Source organism: Epinephelus moara, chromosome 14, assembly GCF_006386435.1.
Source record: "Epinephelus moara isolate mb chromosome 14, YSFRI_EMoa_1.0, whole genome shotgun sequence".
Lineage (NCBI taxonomy): Eukaryota > Metazoa > Chordata > Actinopteri > Perciformes > Serranidae > Epinephelus > Epinephelus moara.
Genome location: NC_065519.1, coordinates 25,126,044 through 25,143,536, shown reverse-complemented (window position 1 = coordinate 25,143,536; position 17,493 = coordinate 25,126,044). Strand labels below are relative to the sequence as shown.

The 17,493-nt window shown below is 40.5% G+C and overlaps 1 protein-coding gene across 1 annotated transcript in view; it reads left to right on the top strand.

The window, feature by feature from the left end:
• dlgap2a (discs, large (Drosophila) homolog-associated protein 2a) overlaps positions 1 to 17,493 on the top strand; it is a 209,739-nt gene that overhangs the window by 156,483 nt on the left and 35,763 nt on the right. Inside the window, exons 8-10 of the mRNA XM_050061182.1 lie at positions 1,344 to 1,558; positions 15,033 to 15,183; positions 16,209 to 16,425. Of these exons, the coding sequence (XP_049917139.1) occupies positions 1,344 to 1,558; positions 15,033 to 15,183; positions 16,209 to 16,425 (583 nt within the window). The remainder of the gene's footprint in view (positions 1 to 1,343; positions 1,559 to 15,032; positions 15,184 to 16,208; positions 16,426 to 17,493) is intronic.

Below are 17,493 nucleotides of genomic sequence, written 5' to 3'. Positions count from 1 at the left end.
CATCATCAGTTCATTACAATGAGTGGGTGAAGTTAGCCCCGCAGATTTTAATAAGCCACACCACCGTCTCCAATACAGAAAACTGTTAGGATCATTTAATAACAATTCTACATGTTGTATAATGGCGTGTACCATAATGGAGTCACATTTTTCTTTCACGCCAAGAACATGATCCAGAAAATAATTTTGCTCCACATGATGTGTATTGAGAAATGTTCTGCTGTAATGATTATACCAGTTACATGTGCTCTGTGCAAAATGGATTCCAATGACAAAATTGCCTGTCTGAGCGAAGCATGCCAGACTAATGTCAAAGTGCATCGACCTCCGCTTAAAACTGCAGGATGCTCTTGATTGTCTTCCTGCTCGCTCCATCATTTAGCACTGCTGCGATGCTGCCGTTTCAGTGCGAAATATTTACTTCATATGCAGTAAAGACAGACAGCATGTGCAAGTGAGACACCTTGTTCTCAGTCTAAATGGGATAATGGCGATGCCGACGTCTGGATACTCAATTACCTGGTTTAACGAGTGGAAGAAAACTGCAACATGTAAACTCCCTGGCTTGTTTTGATGGCAGGTTTCCATGTGCAATAGCTATAACGCGGCAAGCAAAGATAACTCCTTTTCTCCATTTTCAAGCTGTATTTTTTTTTAACCGGTGTGAAGGTTTTAATGTGTGTTGACTCATCGTGAAAATGGTCCTGTGTAATTCAATGGATGGAACACACTGTGATAGAGGTAGGGGGTTCAATTCAAGTGTCTATCAAATGGCACATTGCTTCATCGCTGGGAAATGTTCTAACACTGGTTTTTATGGTCTTAGTGTTTTAACATGGCAGTCAGATTTATATGGTCCTCCAGGAGTTAAGAAAAATCTCACCTGTCATAATATATTAAATATTGCAATGGCGTTGAGACCTTGCAATGCAGATATGGGGATAGAATGTACTTTCAATGCGCACTATTATGACCTTTTACCCATGGTAAAACTCTAAAAATCCCTGCTCAGCACCAAATGGCTGACAGAGAAAGTTTGCAATGAGCTGATGAACATGAGAGACATGTAGCAGTTAGAGAGTGACATATTTCCCTCAGGAATTGGTGGAGACCAAAGCAGAACTAATGGAGAGTGAATTTTGGATTTACATTCATCAGGCAGCCCAATGTTGCTCTGTGTCTGCTGCATGTGTAAACAGGCAGCTGTTTGCTACCATGTCTGCCACAACAACTTTATAAAGCAATAATGTGACATTGTTGTGTGTTTACAGCTTTTTACACCGCCTCAAGTGGCCAAAGCATCTACTATAACATTGACTATTTACCCTCCTTATGCCACCCAGGTGCCCCAGGATGACTGGGGGGGTTACCCTGGCGGTGGGAAGGATGACGAGATCCCTTGCCGTCGGATGCGGAGCAGCAGCTACGTTAAAGCCATGGGGGACGAGGAGAGCGGAGAGTCGGACTCCAGCCCCAAGACATCGCCTCAGAAGATGGTGCGGCCCGACGCCCTGGTCAAGGCCATCATCAGACCCAGGGACCTGCTGGACTCCCAGAGGTACAACACATGCCACTTAAAGATGTCATAGTGTTTGGCTCTTCTTTTTTCTGTCTTTTGACTTGCATGTCCCTCTTTATGTGCTCACTTCACCTCTAAGGTCGATCCTGCAAAGCAACCATTGTCCATCTTAACAATTCTCCGTCTCATTTTGTGTCTTTAAATTATAAAGGTATACTATGCAGGACTTTCCTAAAAATCAGTGTATAGACTTCCAGCTGGCCACCACAGTCGTTAGACTTTGATATTTGGTTGAATCTAGGTTGTGACGTTGGGTGACCAAAATTCAATGTAGGGACAATCTCTAATGCCAATGTCAATTTGACATTGAATACTGACAAGAGATGGTGTTGATATTTTGTTGGTTTTCATGTGTGCTAACTAACCAAAATCCAACGTTTTCCAATCGCCTCATGCCAACCTAAGACTCTAATGTCTCTCTGACATCATATTGACGTCTGTTGCCAGCTGGGCTCACACAAGAATAATCTCTCTAAATCATCACTTATGATCCACTAGAAGTGTGTGGCAGTGTATTTATCTGCAGAGTCGCTGCCCAGATGCCGGACTGTAAGCACCACTCAACCAAGAGCAAGCTATGAAAACGGCGGACATAGCACCCCAAAAAAAAACAGCCATAAAAAGCTTGTTTTTCGAATCAAATCTCATGATGGCTTTTGCTTTGACTTTTGCTGGCAGTACTGTTTACAATTCCTGCATTGTATACCTTTGAAATAATCATGTCTAAGAAATTTATGTGATTTCATTTTTTAGTTTTAGTTTTAAGCCCATTGATCTTGGTGTTCCCTGGGAGGGATTCTCCTGGGATCTCACCTGGGCACACTTAGAACTTTTAGAAATACTACTAGGGGGTGCCAGAGATACAAAGTTTTGAATTCTACACATACTGGTTTTAAGCAAATCAATCAATGGAATTCCAGAACATTTCCAGAAACGTCACATATTGCAATGATTATATTTCTCAAAATCCTGAAAACTTCATGATTTGGTGGAGTGGAATTATCCCAATGCATGTTTTGTGTTATTTTCAAGACACGCTTCTTTCTGTGTTCCTATTTTGCATTTTAAGAGTAAACTTTTCCTCAGCTTAGTATCTGTTTATGTTTTGAGCAACATCATACTTGTTATTTATTTGCTTTATTGCATTCCCTGCAGCAGTGTTGACAGTTTTCGTGTGCTCGTGCCCCACCACTACATCAGTGTCAAGCACTTGATAGCTAAACCCTGTACTCATTAAAATCCCTTCATGGATATTTATATCAGTGTCTTCAACTGTAAGAAAGTGTTGAGTGCATTCTTCTGGGATGCGTCCCATTAAATGGTGAGGAAACGGAGGGCTTTTGTTTTGGTTACTCGGTGGTGGAAGAAAACGCTCATAAGAGGATTACATGATGAGACAAGCTGAAGACAATGTCACAGAAAAATGAACACAAGCAACTATGTTATGGAGAGATACAAGGAGAGTTACTATGATTACGCCATTAACAAGTCCATTAGATTAGGATGAAATTATATAATTGAGCACTTGTTCCAAAAATGAATAACCTCACCTGTAATACGACCATTCAGTAATGGCTTTTTACCCCAAGGTATTTTCTGAGGTTGTGTTATCATTAACATAAATATTAAGATTAGCTACTTTTCTTGATATTTATGTGAGCAAAGCGAATTATAGTGAAGTAAGATACAGCGATGATACACTGCAGAGGTTATTCTAAATCTGTTTTAGGTCAGGAATGGATTCCCTTCTGTTTCCTGCTGCGTTTACTGTTTGTTGTATGTCCTGATAATTGTCTGTTTTATCCCTGCTCCACATTTGCTTCACCCTTTGTTGCACCTAACATCCTATCTCCATCTTTGTTTATTTCATTTATTAGTTCCAGTTCACTTAAACATGGCACTTTGTAAACACCAGTCACAAATACAAAAGACCATCATCTGTCAGTTGTTGTTACTCAGAGGTTGCTAAAAAACCTACTCTTCCTATTATTTCCACCAGGCTTTGGATGTTTATTTTTCACTTATGAATCCATAAGTAAAACTATTCAAATGTTACTTATCGGCTTATTTTACTCCCCATTGTGGTTTTAAATTGTATTGTTATAGTACTTCAGACACCGAATTATTGCATTGTGCGTTGCAGATTCATCTTTTCCAGTCTTTTTTTTTTTTTAAGGTGGCAATACGAGAAAGCCGATTCACTTTTGTTCCCTCTTCAAAGGGGCCTGTCCCTCTTTGTTCACAGCAGAATGTGAAAGCAGTAATTACAGCTGATATTCATAAGTCTATAATATAATATAATATGACAGTTTAAAAAAAATGTCCCAGACCTGCTCTTTCAAAGCACAATCTTTTTATCTGCTTTTGCTCTGTTTCGCGAGCCGTGTGTGCATGTACCAGTCAAGGTTTGAGTCAAGAGTGGAGGGCCGTTAGCCGCACCGTACCTTCTCATTTTTAGAAAGTTAGATGCAGGTTTTCCTTTAATTTTTCATTTCTTTTTGAGAAAACTTTAAAAGTAAGTTACGCTGTGCTTTAATGACCCCCAGAGGCTCTATTTGTGTTCACCAAAGGTGTATAGAGAAAAGCATAGTCAAGATTAGAGATGCAGAGGCAACTGTGATGCAGTTTGAAGTCAGGTTCGGTTTAAGAGGAAAATACACATAAATTTGTTGTGGGCCTCCCTTCATTTATGACCAATTAACTCATCCATCCCATCAGTTAAAATCACTGAGTGACTTGGAGTTGCAGAAATGATTCAAATAATCTAAAAATATTGCTGAATTAGTTGAAAAATTAATCCAAGTGGACAAAAGTCTCCTGTCAGTGCCATGATCAGTTGTGTAGTCTGCGTGATATGGTGGTATACACTGCAAAAAAAGCTCCAGGATTTCCGTCTACCCACTTAAAATTGCAGACAGATATGTAACAACATAGTTTTGTGAGAAAACTTTTACCTCGGCTATTTGTTTTTGCAAATACAAGGTCGAGAGATGTGACAGCAATCTGAACAAATGCTGCAGAACATGCAGAGAGACTCTGTCGACGCTCCCATCCCGCTGAGCTAAGTGCGTGGCAAATGTGTGTTTGAAAAAAAGAGAGAAAGAGAGTGATGCGTTCGGAGCAGACAGGTGTTAAAGTTGTCAAATGGTATTAAATGTACATTGTAGGTTTCAGTTTGTCCATCAGTAAACACTGCAGCAGGTATACCCTTATGAAGCATGATAAGTGGTGACTTCCCATAAAGGAGGGGAAATGATAGAAAAGGAAATTCAGGACCTTCTGCCACTACATGCTTGGACGACTGGCATTAAACGCTAATGCTAAAGTGGCTAAAAGCTGCTAGAATCATTATCCCATCAACGTCACAATTATCTCCCAATTAACTAAGTTCAAGTCGAGTCAGTTTATTTGTATAGCACATTTAAAAACAACAGGAGGTAACCCAAAGTGCTTTCCAGTCGAGGCAGATAGATTAGGATCTGCCTCAATGCAGGTACACAGGATTAAAGAAATAAAAGGCAGTAATACATCATGTAATGTAATAAAACAATAATAGAGGGAGACAAGGCGTAGGAATAAAATAAAGCCATAAACTACGTAACATGATAAAATCAAAGTTGAAAATAGGAAGTTAGGAGAAACCAAATAAAACCAACTAAAGATAAAAAGCAGTAAGAGGATATTGGAAATGAGTTAAGAGGGGACTGGATAAAATAAGATTAAATGCTGAGTAAATATTTGGGCTACAGATCGAGAAAGAGAGGAATGCATGTGTAAAGTTTGTGGTTATCCAATCAAAAGGCGCAAAATAATCTGAAATGAATACACTGAATATAATAACAAAAGAGAAAAATAGAGGTACAGTAGGGCTATGATTGCCAGAATTGTTACTACAAACATTCAAACACTTTAGGATGCTGTTGCTGTTGCTATTTCATTTCTCCTCCATGTTTTACTCAGCAAGGTTTGCTGGACTGTGTAGAAAAACTCTCTCAAATGCCTGCTGCAACTTCTGCATAAATTGCACTGCGTGTCTGTTCTGCTTCTGGTCTGCACGAGCCCAAAGGCCCATCATCTGACATAAACTGTAGACATTATGCAAAGACGACCTTGTGTCTGACCTCAGTGTGGAGTGTCGCCCCTTAACAGACACACAGCTGCAGTGTGTGATGTCAGACAGTCACAGTAACAGACAGCGATACACACGTTGACTAACGCTAACGATTCCCTCACTCTTATTGTCATATCCTCGTCTCTCACTCTTCGCGCCACCGACCCCGTGCTCATTGCCATTCAGCGAAGGTTTTTAAATTGTCACTCTCTCGTACAGAACAGCATTTTCCCTGGAAGCTGGGAACCGCAGCGGGCAACACCCACAGGATCTGCTAATACTGTTAACCTGACCCTGATGAAAACACGTACGTGTATGCACACAAACAGAATTAATGATGAGCGTCTATGGCAGAGTGTTTGTGACGTCTCTCTGCAGGATGACAGGAGATAGAAGAAGCAGAGATATTCAGCGTCTACAGTCAGAGGCCACAGGCAATACCTGTACACACTTACGTAATACACCAGTTATTCATCCCCGAGGATACATAATGACAGATCGAATGTTATGGATTGTGATCAGGCAGGATCATAATGATATCTGTCACAGAGGATGCAGTCGTTTGGCCTTCTTAACAGCTCCTTCAGACTATGAAGTAATGTATGAGGTAGCTACAGTGAGGTATGCTCCTTTTCCCACATCTTGCAAAGCTTCCCCTGGCTATCCATTTTGAATAGCTGTAAACAGTGAATGATTTATGAGGATGCAACAGCAGGAAGGGCTATCAGTTGAAGTTATTGTACTCCAAGGCCCCTCTAAATAATGGCTCTCTCAGTGGTTAGACCGAGAGTCTGCCGGGCTCTGCTGAAAGGAAGATATTGACCAGCATGGATAAGGCTGTGTGTCCTGCCTCTGAGTCTATTGACAGAGGGGTCCTGATGCTAAACCTGAACCCACTCTAAGAATGCCATAATGTGGATTCCTTACAGTTGGATTTAAATGGAAATGCATTGGTCATATTTTTCTGTAGTTTTTGCATCCTCTGACATATCCGTTTCTTCTGATCGCAACAATGTGAGTTGGTGCAGCGCAGGGGTCGATATATCAGCCAATATTAGCTAAAGGCAGATATACATTGGTATTGACGTATGCGTGGACCAATGAATAACAAGAAATTGCAGCACAGACATACAAGGGTGACAGATATGTGTGAAGTAAATTAGAAACAGTGCCTTCATTACAGAGAACACTGACAAGGAAATGTTTCAACTGTAAAATGTCCCACTCAGTCAGTCACAACTCTTTAAAACGCTAATTAAAGAGATAAGATTAGATAAGATCACATTTTATTGATTACAGGAGGAAAATTTAGCATTACAGCACCACAAGAAGAGCAGTGAGGCCGATACAAATAAGTAGAGAAAAGCATACAGTGGAAACCTCTCATAGTGACCACGCTTACAGTGATCAAATGCTTATATTCAGACAGAATCATTCATACACAAATGCTGTTTAAATCAATGGTTCCCAACTGGTGGGTCGTGGTCCAAAAGAGGGTCGTGGGTCCATATTGAATAGACCCCAAGTGACTCTCAAACGTGTGAAGTTTATAAAAAGCACGCTTTATTAATGAAGTACAGTGAGTTTCCAGCACAAGCTTTTATTTTGAAGTGCCGTTTCCTGCTGTAGAGTGAGTGAATACTTTAGTGATAGTGATACTTTGTCTCACAGTAACCCGTCAGCTTTCATTTGGCTACCTGAGGATGCTGCTCTGTGCACATTTAAATCATGATGGGAAAACGACATCATTTTACCTCAGTGGAAATATAATCTCCTCAAAGCTTATGGCCGTTATTTATCAAGACAGAAAACAAATGTGCACAAGGAAGCCTTCTTCATCAAGTGGATTGATAATGCCAAGTTACTTAACGCCAACGTGATAAAACAGCTGTACTGTATTTTAAAATAGTCAATAAAATTCAATTAACTAGCCAAGCTGTCTATTTAATTACTTTATAATCATGTAATAAAAATAATAAGGCCATCATGCAATTTAAAAAAGTAATCTAATTCATTACATGCCCTGTGATTAATTAATCTTATTAATCACATGCATCAACATCTGCTGTAAAATATTTAAAAAAAAAAAAAAGGGCAGATGTGTCGCAGTAAAGCTGCTAGATTTTGGACACAGTTGTCCACTTTACCACCACAACTGGTTTGCAGTCCATTGCAGTCCATTTTGCTAAGGGAGTTGGTTAGTCGGTCACTTCTGTAGACTTACACAGTTTGCATCTAAACACCTGGTCAAGTATGGCTTAACGAGGCTGGCTGCTAGCGCTAGCATCAGAGGCTGTGCTAGCTCCGACCTCTGGGTTCGCTGCTAAATGCTTTGTGTTGAGGTGATATTTCAGGCTTGAAGTACTGTTCGCTGCTAAATGCTTTGTGTTGAGGTGATATTTCAGGCTTGAAGTACTCCGATGGTACGAAAAATACCTTACTGCAGAAACTGCAGAGAACAGTGCTACTATCAACAGTTCCATCCGGGCGTTTTTTTAAATGTAAATGTTCCACTCACAGGGTCTAGCAGCATTGTCTTGTCTGCCTCCATCATGTGACAAAGTCACTGTCGCTTTCAGTGATGCACCGGTACAAAGGGCACCATGGACCGTCATTAATCAGCATTCATTTTTTAAAAGTGTTATTTCTTCTGTGATTAATAAATCGAAATTAATGTGTTATTTTGACAGCCCTAAAAAATACACATGTGAATTAGATGGTAAATGTTTCTGTTATGTGATATTTGTAAGTAAAAATAAGCAAAAAACAATCTAGTAGTACTGGGGCTATAGTTTACTGTGGGGATTAAGTGTTGTTGCGGTAGACAGAGCTTTATGTTGAATACTGCTACAGCTGAAAACATGGGCAGCTTCGAGGTGCAGCAAGAGGTGACTGTATGAATTATTTGAACTTTAATTCCCATAAATCAGCTTACATGAAAGGGTACACTGCACACTCGTGTTTGCAAGCCCGCCTGCTCTGTCATCGTTTTATACCAAAGAATCCAAAAGGGACTGGAAACCAAACGGCGGTGGGAAGAAATACTCAGTGTTGCTGACAACAGTTGTTTTAGACTCTTAACATTTTAAATCATCCATTTGGACAAATATATTCTCGACTTTTTATAGAGCTTAAGAAGATTTAATTTGGGCACAGTTGACATAAAAGTCATGTCCAATGCAATTATAGATGTGTATTATGATTAGATTGTCTGCAGAGCACCTTAATCTCTCATCATTTGTTTAGCATTGTGTCTATTTTCTGTTTCTTTTTTTGTGTGTTTTTTTATTCTTGGCATCATCGTGCCGTGATCCATATCTGTTACTGTTTTAAGTCCACACATAAAAGGCCCCACGGATGCTACCTGACGTGAGAGCTCTTATGCTATTATGGTTCATTGGGCTTGTTGGGATGGAATTAGATTGGATTCAAGACAGACGTGGCGCAGGTTGGATTTCCTCTGCTCTCGTAGCAATTTGATGTCCCGCGGGGGCATTCAGATGGGCCAAACACAAATTTGACAGCATCGGCTCCCTGAAGCAAATCATGTTAAAGTGAGAACAGGCTGTCAGGTTGTGTCACCTCCCTCCATCTTTCCCTCTTCCGAGCTCTCTGTTGCTCTCGTGGTTGACGGGATCGCCTCTTTGTTCATCTCACCAATAAAGAATACATCACAGTCACGGGCCCACTGAGCCGGAACAGCCTGTGCACTAGAGGGAAAGTTAGATGTCAATGATTGTTTTAATTAATAATCATTCACACCCCCACCCCCCCCTTCCTTCCATTACAACTTCACCCTGGGGTCCTGTACGTCCTGTGAGCTGCAGAGCCGACAGCTATGATAAATTGAATATGAATCAGCTTTTTTTGTTTTTTGTTTTTTTGTGGGGGGGGGGCATAGTAGGACCTGCCAAAGATGTTTAAAGATATATTAACGATGATGGGAACTGAATGACATGTGGCAAGTTTCACTATTATCCATTAGCATAATGAGTAACTGAGTCAGTAATGATATGTCACGTCTCATAGCAGGTTGCATTGACACATATGCACAGAAGAACATCAACAATTAACATCCATCTCCGGCAACTTAACTTCTCTTTAAATGACTTTGGCCCGGTGTCTATACACCGTGAGCCAATCAATCCCACCCATTTTTGTCAGTTTCTAAAATAACTCACATTTGTTTGCCCCCTGTCCACGATTAGCTTCTGGAGGCACCATAATTAATCAGAGTTAACACTGGCAAAGCATTCGATAATTCCTGATTCGACATAATGTAATTACTCATTCAGATAGCATTGGGTATGAGCATTTTTCCCTCAGATCTCAAGGTCAAAGCAGAATTCCAATGCATTGATTTGTGGCTGCGTGGGACGTGTCGTGCATAGTTAGCCCACTTTTCTGTTGTGAAGGCTTATTCCCAACACTTTAAACCGCCATTATGGATGTAACACTTAAAGGAACACTTTCCCAATGTTCAACCAGCTTTGTATCATAACAGTGTGGGTAGTATGTGTTAATAAACTGTGGTAAACTTCTCGCCATCTTACCAGCACCCAGATCTCCTCCTCATCTCCTAGCTCAAATTTGGATTTTTGCTGGCTTTATGGCTGTTGCTTGGACCACAGATTGTACTTCCGCATTTTCGTATGCCCATGACGCAGAGTATTGAAGCGGATTGAGAGAGAGAGACCCCCTCTATCTATCCTCTGTCTCTTTTAAACTCAGGTCAACAGTAAAACGAAGCAGTGCGGATCAAATACGAACCAAGATTCTGTTAATATAGTGCCTGTTTCTCCCCTAAAATGTCCTTAGAAATATATTTTAGTGCACTGTTTGGCTGTAATATGAGAATCTGTGAACAGGAAGTAGGTGCCATTCTGTGTCCTAGGGGTACCATTTTGTATCCTGTAAAAACGGAGACTGAAAATCAAACAGTAGGCTGTGATTATCAAATATGAACCCAAGATTTTGTTACTGTATTGCCTACTTCTCGCCTCAAATGTCTTAAGAAATACATTTTAGTGCACTGTTTGGCTGTAATATTAGAATCTGTGAACAGGAAGTGTTTGCCATTCTGTTTCCTCTATTGTAGAAAGGAGGCTGAAGATACTGAGATCAAACAGTAAGCAGTGATGATAAAATATTAACCAAGATTCTGTTACTGCAATGCCTTTTCTCGCCTCAAATGTTTTCAGAAACAAATTCTAGCCAACTGTTTACCTGTAATATGAGCCTGTTTGTTACTAGTCAGGTGCCATATTGTTTCCTATGTCAAAACAGACAAGTTTGCATAACGTCACCCACCGGCAGGAGTGTTTATTGGTCCGGTGCGGCGCAGCGAGTTCTGTTAATTGTAGGTTTTCAACCAGTTGAGCAAAAACAAATGCCATAGCCCTTTTTCTCTTGTTTTCTGCTAATGTAGCAACAATTTCAAAAGTATTTGCGTTTCTCTACTGCATAGACAGCCTGGTTTTATGAAAGATCTTCTTTATAGCAGTAAAATATTTCTTTAATACTCTGTCAAAGGTTGAACGTTTTTGTCTCCTGCTACCTATTGTCTCATTCAAACAGATATTAACTGCTATATTGATCTTTTGGACCATGGCTTGAACAGAACATACAATATTCTTTTCATATATTCCCTTCTTCAGGGTTTCCTTACCAAGATGAGATTCACTCCACTTGTTATCTTCTACCCAACTGGGAACCATTTGGAACTTTTGGGAAGATGTGGTCATCATGCAGTGCATTTTGTTTGTCTAAAGTATACATAGATCTGATTTCCACATTCTGGACGAGCAGACACATTTCCTCCAAGTCTTATCCACTTGCTCTCAAGTTTATGTTTTTTATACTTAATGTTAACCCTTCTTGCCAAATCTTCTCTCCTGCAGCAACCTTTTTTTTCATGCTTCAAACCGTCCTTTGTCCCTGTTCTGTTTGTATCTACCGTTCAGTCAAATGCTTTACTTTCAACCTTTCTCCTCTGGAATTAGCACACAACAGCAGCTGTCAAGGCCGGGGCTTTGTTTAACCACAGAAAGGCACTGGCAGAGTGAAAGGAAGGAAGTGTGAGATTCCCATCATCCCTTGCTTTAATATTGGCCAACAATGGAGGCGCATTAGCACCAATCAGAGACATTAGAGGAAATTTGTTCTGGCGTGATTTGATAAAGGGCCAACGTTCTCAAAACAGCCTCCCTTCACTCAAATGGTGATAATAGACATCTCTACAGGCAGGGATGGATGAAATATGCCTCAGATGTGCCTCAGCCGGTGCACTTGTATCTGATCTTGTCAGCTAAAAAGCTTGACTAAGTTTCATTACTCAGGGAAGGATGTTAGGTAGGGTTTTTTAATTCTCATTTGGCTCAATTAAGCAAATCTAATTAGTCACACAGGGAAAAAATGTGTGTTTTATGATGTAGTGTAATTGTTTTAGTGGGCCGCATTTCGTCATCAAGTGCTTTGTAATAACTTTTGGTTAAAGCTGGCGGACCGTGTGTATGTGCACCCACCCTGTGACAAAACTCATCATACACTCCTCATTTATTCATTCATTTATTTTATTTAAAAACCTCAGAAAACATTGAGGGATAACCCCCATTTTCAATGGTGCCAAGGTACATACAGTAAATTCAAACACAACTAAACTCAGAAAGCAATAATACATGGCGATATAGTCTCGGTGATATGTGGAAATAATGTTCCCTTTTTCATAAAAGCATGAACCTTGATGCTCATACATTTCCAGAAATTGACCCATCATGATAATGCCTCATGGCGGCCATTTTATTTTCCACCATAATCAAATGATGTATTTTGCATCCTTTGTCCTGAACCAAACATGATTACACAACATAGGTGATTTATGCCCCTATGTCTATTATTTTACACAATCTATGGCCAAGAGCAGTTTATCAGGGCACTGTTGAGGAAAAGTGCTTGAGGTGGTACCAATTATGCCATCTACAACAGACTGGGGTTGGATGGACCCAAGCAGCTCTTCCACAGGCAAGCCAGTCCATCCTTGAACTATTACGTTGTGGCTATAAGGAAGGCTGCTGGGAACACTGCGAATGCAAAACAAAGCCTCCTCAAATTGCACATCTCTTTGGCAATGTGGAGGAGACTGTGAAGGAGACAGGGGATAGGTTCAACAACAAAGACAACAAATAGGCATGTTTCTGAAATACATTTTATTATTACAGATTATTACAGTTAGGTTTGTGTTTGACACATTCTTTATAAGCTAAGTTGCTAAACTCACATTAAATATTGTTGTCTTCTTTACAGTCACTGGCAGGGCTAACGATAAAAAGATAAAGCTTGTAATGTCCTACACAACGTGCATGCAACAGACATGATGTTAAAAAGTTGAGCCTGGGTTCTAAGATACTGTAATTTCCCTCTGACGTCAATTAATTCACCATTAACTATTCACCTGTACGTTTTTTTGATGTTGTACATGGTATCACTGTAATCCTTGACCTTTAAAACATAGGATGAGACTTCACCTTTTCTGTGTTATCATGTTTGGTTCAGGAGATATGTTGCTAAATACAGAATTAGGTTATGGCAGAAAGTAAAATGGCTGCCATCACCACCATGAGGTGTTTTTGCAACAGCTCCATTTCTGAAAATGTTCAGGGCCCCAAACTGAAGAAGTTTTATGAGAAAGTGAACATTTCTCCTCATATTTGGCACATTTCACTTGGACTAATATCAATTAAAACAAAAAAAATGATGATCAAAAAGATTAGCAATTAAACCTTTGAATTGTTGCAGCAGTATTAATGAGGTCAGCTTAATGTTCTGTTTAAGCATATTCCAAATATGTCATTACATTGCTTGTGTGTCTACATGTTTCATTATGAAGATATTGCCATGACCAGGCAATTCTGTCTTCCAAATAGATGTACCTGCAACATTCTCCCACTCTTATCATTACTCGAAGGCCATGTTGGTCATATTGTATCACCCTAATGTTTGCAGCACTTTGGTGAAATCGCCCAAGCAAACATTTAACTCACCACAAATCCCATACAGAGTCAGTTCCATTGGACTTGTGCCCAGTGACGTCACATCCATCCAACTCCCACTTGTGGGACCCAGTAACTCTGTTTTCTTCTCTACCCACAGCTCTTACCGCCTGGATAAAATCAACAGTGACATGCGTAACTACATCACCAATTTTGCTGCAGACTTAAGGTGAATACAGGCTCAGCGCCTCCCCTCCCCTTACCTCTCTGTTGCTGCCATGTTGCAGTGGTCAGACGTCGGAGCCAGCTGGCTCGCTGCCCTGCTGACATACCCAATATGGGCGCCTCACAGAGCAAACACTCAAAACCAGTCAATGAGAGGTCACCTGGGGCAACCTGCTCATACTGGCAAAGCACAAGGCACTTTGAAGCAATATACGTAGATATGATTTGATTCACTGATACACATTGCACCAGCATGCTTCTTCCCCATTTACAGCTTCTTAACTTTTACCACTTCATTCAGACTTAATCTCTGGATGTTTCTGCCCTAGGACGCCTTTGGATGCTTAGAAGGTTGATATTACTTTGCAAACACACACAGCCTTGCTACGGCATGACAAGATGGATTGGGGGACTTTTAATCACACTGGCATTTTCCTCGCTGCCAAACACCAGTGTTTATCTCTATAAAAAGCCCAGAAACTGCTTACTCATCCCTGCCTGCCATTAGAAATGGATCTGGCAGAGGGAACCTCACTTTGGTATTCCTAATGTGACTCACATAGTATTCTCTAGTTTACTTAAAGCGCCTTTTCTTCTTCCATGTTTTTGTTTTTCTTTTCTCTCTGTCTCCATGTTCTCTCCAGCAGATTTCACACCAGGCTTGGGTTTCTGAACATCCCTCTTGCTCTGCTGGGGTAGCACATTTAATTGACCTGGCTGACCCCGAAGTGCTCTCTGAAGTGCTTGCTCACTAACTAGCTCCTGATTTGCATTTCCCTCATTTCCAAGCATTGATTAGATGTTTCAGCACAACAGAAATCGAACTGCCTTTTTAAGGACGCAGGTGAACACGTCTATGTAGTGGGGGAGAGAAACAGAAAGAGAGCGAGGCTCCTGTCTTTGGAGACACAATGTCATAACCAGTCTCCCTCTCAAGTTCAGGCTGCCCAGAGGAGGCCCGCTACCTTTGATAACACTTAATTGTTTTTGTCATCATGTTACACCTGTAGCCACTGGTCAAACTGCTTTGGTTATTAGTTAAATTACGTTTAATTGACTTGCTAAAGAAATCTTCACTGTGGCTGTATTCCCACTCCCTTCATGCTTCTCCTTTTCTCTCTCTGTTCAGTCAGAGCTACCACTTGCAAGCCACCAGGGACATGCATCCAAGCATTGCCCTGGATCCCTCTGCCAACTACAACTCTCCCAAGTTTCGCTCCAGGAACCAGAGCTATATGCGGGCAGTCAGCACCCTCAGTCAGGCTAGCTGTGTTAGCCAAGTGAGCCAGGTGAGTCTGCATCCTTTCAATTAGGAAAGTTTTTCATATCTGTGTGCTGGAGTGCAGTGGTACGTACACTGGGGGCCGCTGAGGGACCCTGAGGATGTCCCAGGGAGTCTCCAGTGAAATGAATTTCACCACAAGGTAGTTAATTTAAAACCCCAGTTTAAGAGCATGTCTGTCCAAACATAGTTTTAACTCTCACTGTGACTCTTTAATCGTATATCATTTAGTTGTTGTTTCTTAGAAGCCGCACATCCTTTTTTTTCCTGTCTTTATTTTACTTACACTTATTTTATATGACAGTTCATTGCACATTGTTTATCTGGATAGATTAAAAGACTCCAACGGGGGTGGCTGAGATATTCATCTCCCTCTTAAAAGAGAGGTATATTGATTTGCTCAGAGTCTTAAAAGCTCAACTAAACTCCTACTAATTCAAAATCCCTATAGAACAAGATGTTTATCTTCGATTCTTGATATTGCCAAATGGGGGTGGAGTGATAGCCATCAAACAATTTCTACTCAGTAAACAAACATCTGGAACAAGTCAGTATCAAAGACTTTGCAAAATACATACAAGCAGAAATATTTCTGGTCAACATCAACAACAAATTTTTCACAGCAGACATTCCGACACAGTATGATCTTGTTTTCATGAAAATTTACGTCATGCTGTTTGGTTGTATTCACACAAACTAAGAGCTACTGCAATAAAAGGAAATCACCTACAGTTTATCTACCTGTGTGGAAATACGACAGAACAATTTTCAGGCAGCACTAAAAAAAAAACCAAACAATTTTGTGACATTATAAAAACGCATTTTTATTGATCTCTCTGCTGTCTTTTGCTTATTAAAATGTGCACTTGTTGGATTTTAGCCCTGTTTTTATTTTAAGGGAAATTGTCAGAGTACACACTGTCAGGTTTAACAACCAAGCAATTAATTTCTCCAGATAAACAAAATGTATCCTCACTTGCTTATCAACGTAGACGGCACACTCATAGCTTGTGTTTCTCACAGGTGAGTGAAACAGAAATAAACGGCCAGTTTGAATCGGTGTGCGAGTCAGTGTTCAGTGAGGTGGAATCTCAGGCCATGGAGGCTTTGGACCTGCCCGGCTGCTTCAGGACCCGGAGTCACAGCTATCTGCGTGCCATCCAGGCTGGCTACTCCCAAGACGATGAGTGCATCCCACCCATGGCCTCCACTGTTACCTCCACCATCAGGTCTACCACAGGTAAGGGCAACTGGACATAAAATTGATTTGCACCATACAATGTGTGACATCCTGGATGTTGGTATTTTCCTTTGTTCTTTACAAATTGACACCAGAAGCTTACATTTGGCATCAACGTGTGCTAATGGATGAATATAGAACAGTTAGTGCAAACTGGTTGTACTGTCAAACAGCTTCATATCTTTGCATGAATCACTCTTGTATGTTTCCATTGTTTTTGATGGACGTATGATTACCGTAGCTACCACTTGTGAGCTGTGCTAGTTCATCCTACTGTATTTTGGATACAGTGCTTCATCTGCTCATCCATTGGATGCATCAGAGAGTAAAGCTATGAACCCTATTGAAAATCACAAATGGAAATTGTCTGATAGGGACATGACTGCTTTTTCCGCTACATTTTGGAAATCTGATTGTCTTTATGGTGCCACAGGGTGACACTTGTCAACGTACTCACAGCTTTATTGCGAACTGGGCAAAGAAATTTTGAAATGGACGTGTGCAAAGTATGCATTGTTTAATTGTAAACCCAGTTTACACCTACATATCACAGCGTATACTATGAAGTTTCTTCGACCACGAGTTGTTCACTTCACACAGATTATTTTGTCACATTGCAAAGCTCATGTTTACACACAATGAGATCGCATTACAGAAGTGCACATTATTGTGTCTTGACCTGGACAATGAATAATCTAAAGCTGACAATGAATATGCCAGTAACAAATTGTCACACTGCTTAGTCAAATATATCACATATGCAAAGTTGTTACAATAAATCTAAAGCTACTCAGCTGACACGTGCATTCATTTCTGATACTGAGCCTTGATTATAAATTGTGAGCTGCTGGTGGTTTCAACAATTCCCGTGATTGCTGGCTTCACAGAGGAAATGATACGTCTTTGTACAGATGAAGAATGTTGGAAGAAAAGAAGAAAAAGTGTCCGGAGGAGAGGTCTGAGCGGATCCCACCTCTTCTCACATTAGATTCATGAACAAACACTATCAGTTGGACAATAATAGGGAGGGTTAGAGGTGTGGCCATCTGGAGCTGTGCTTATGATCAA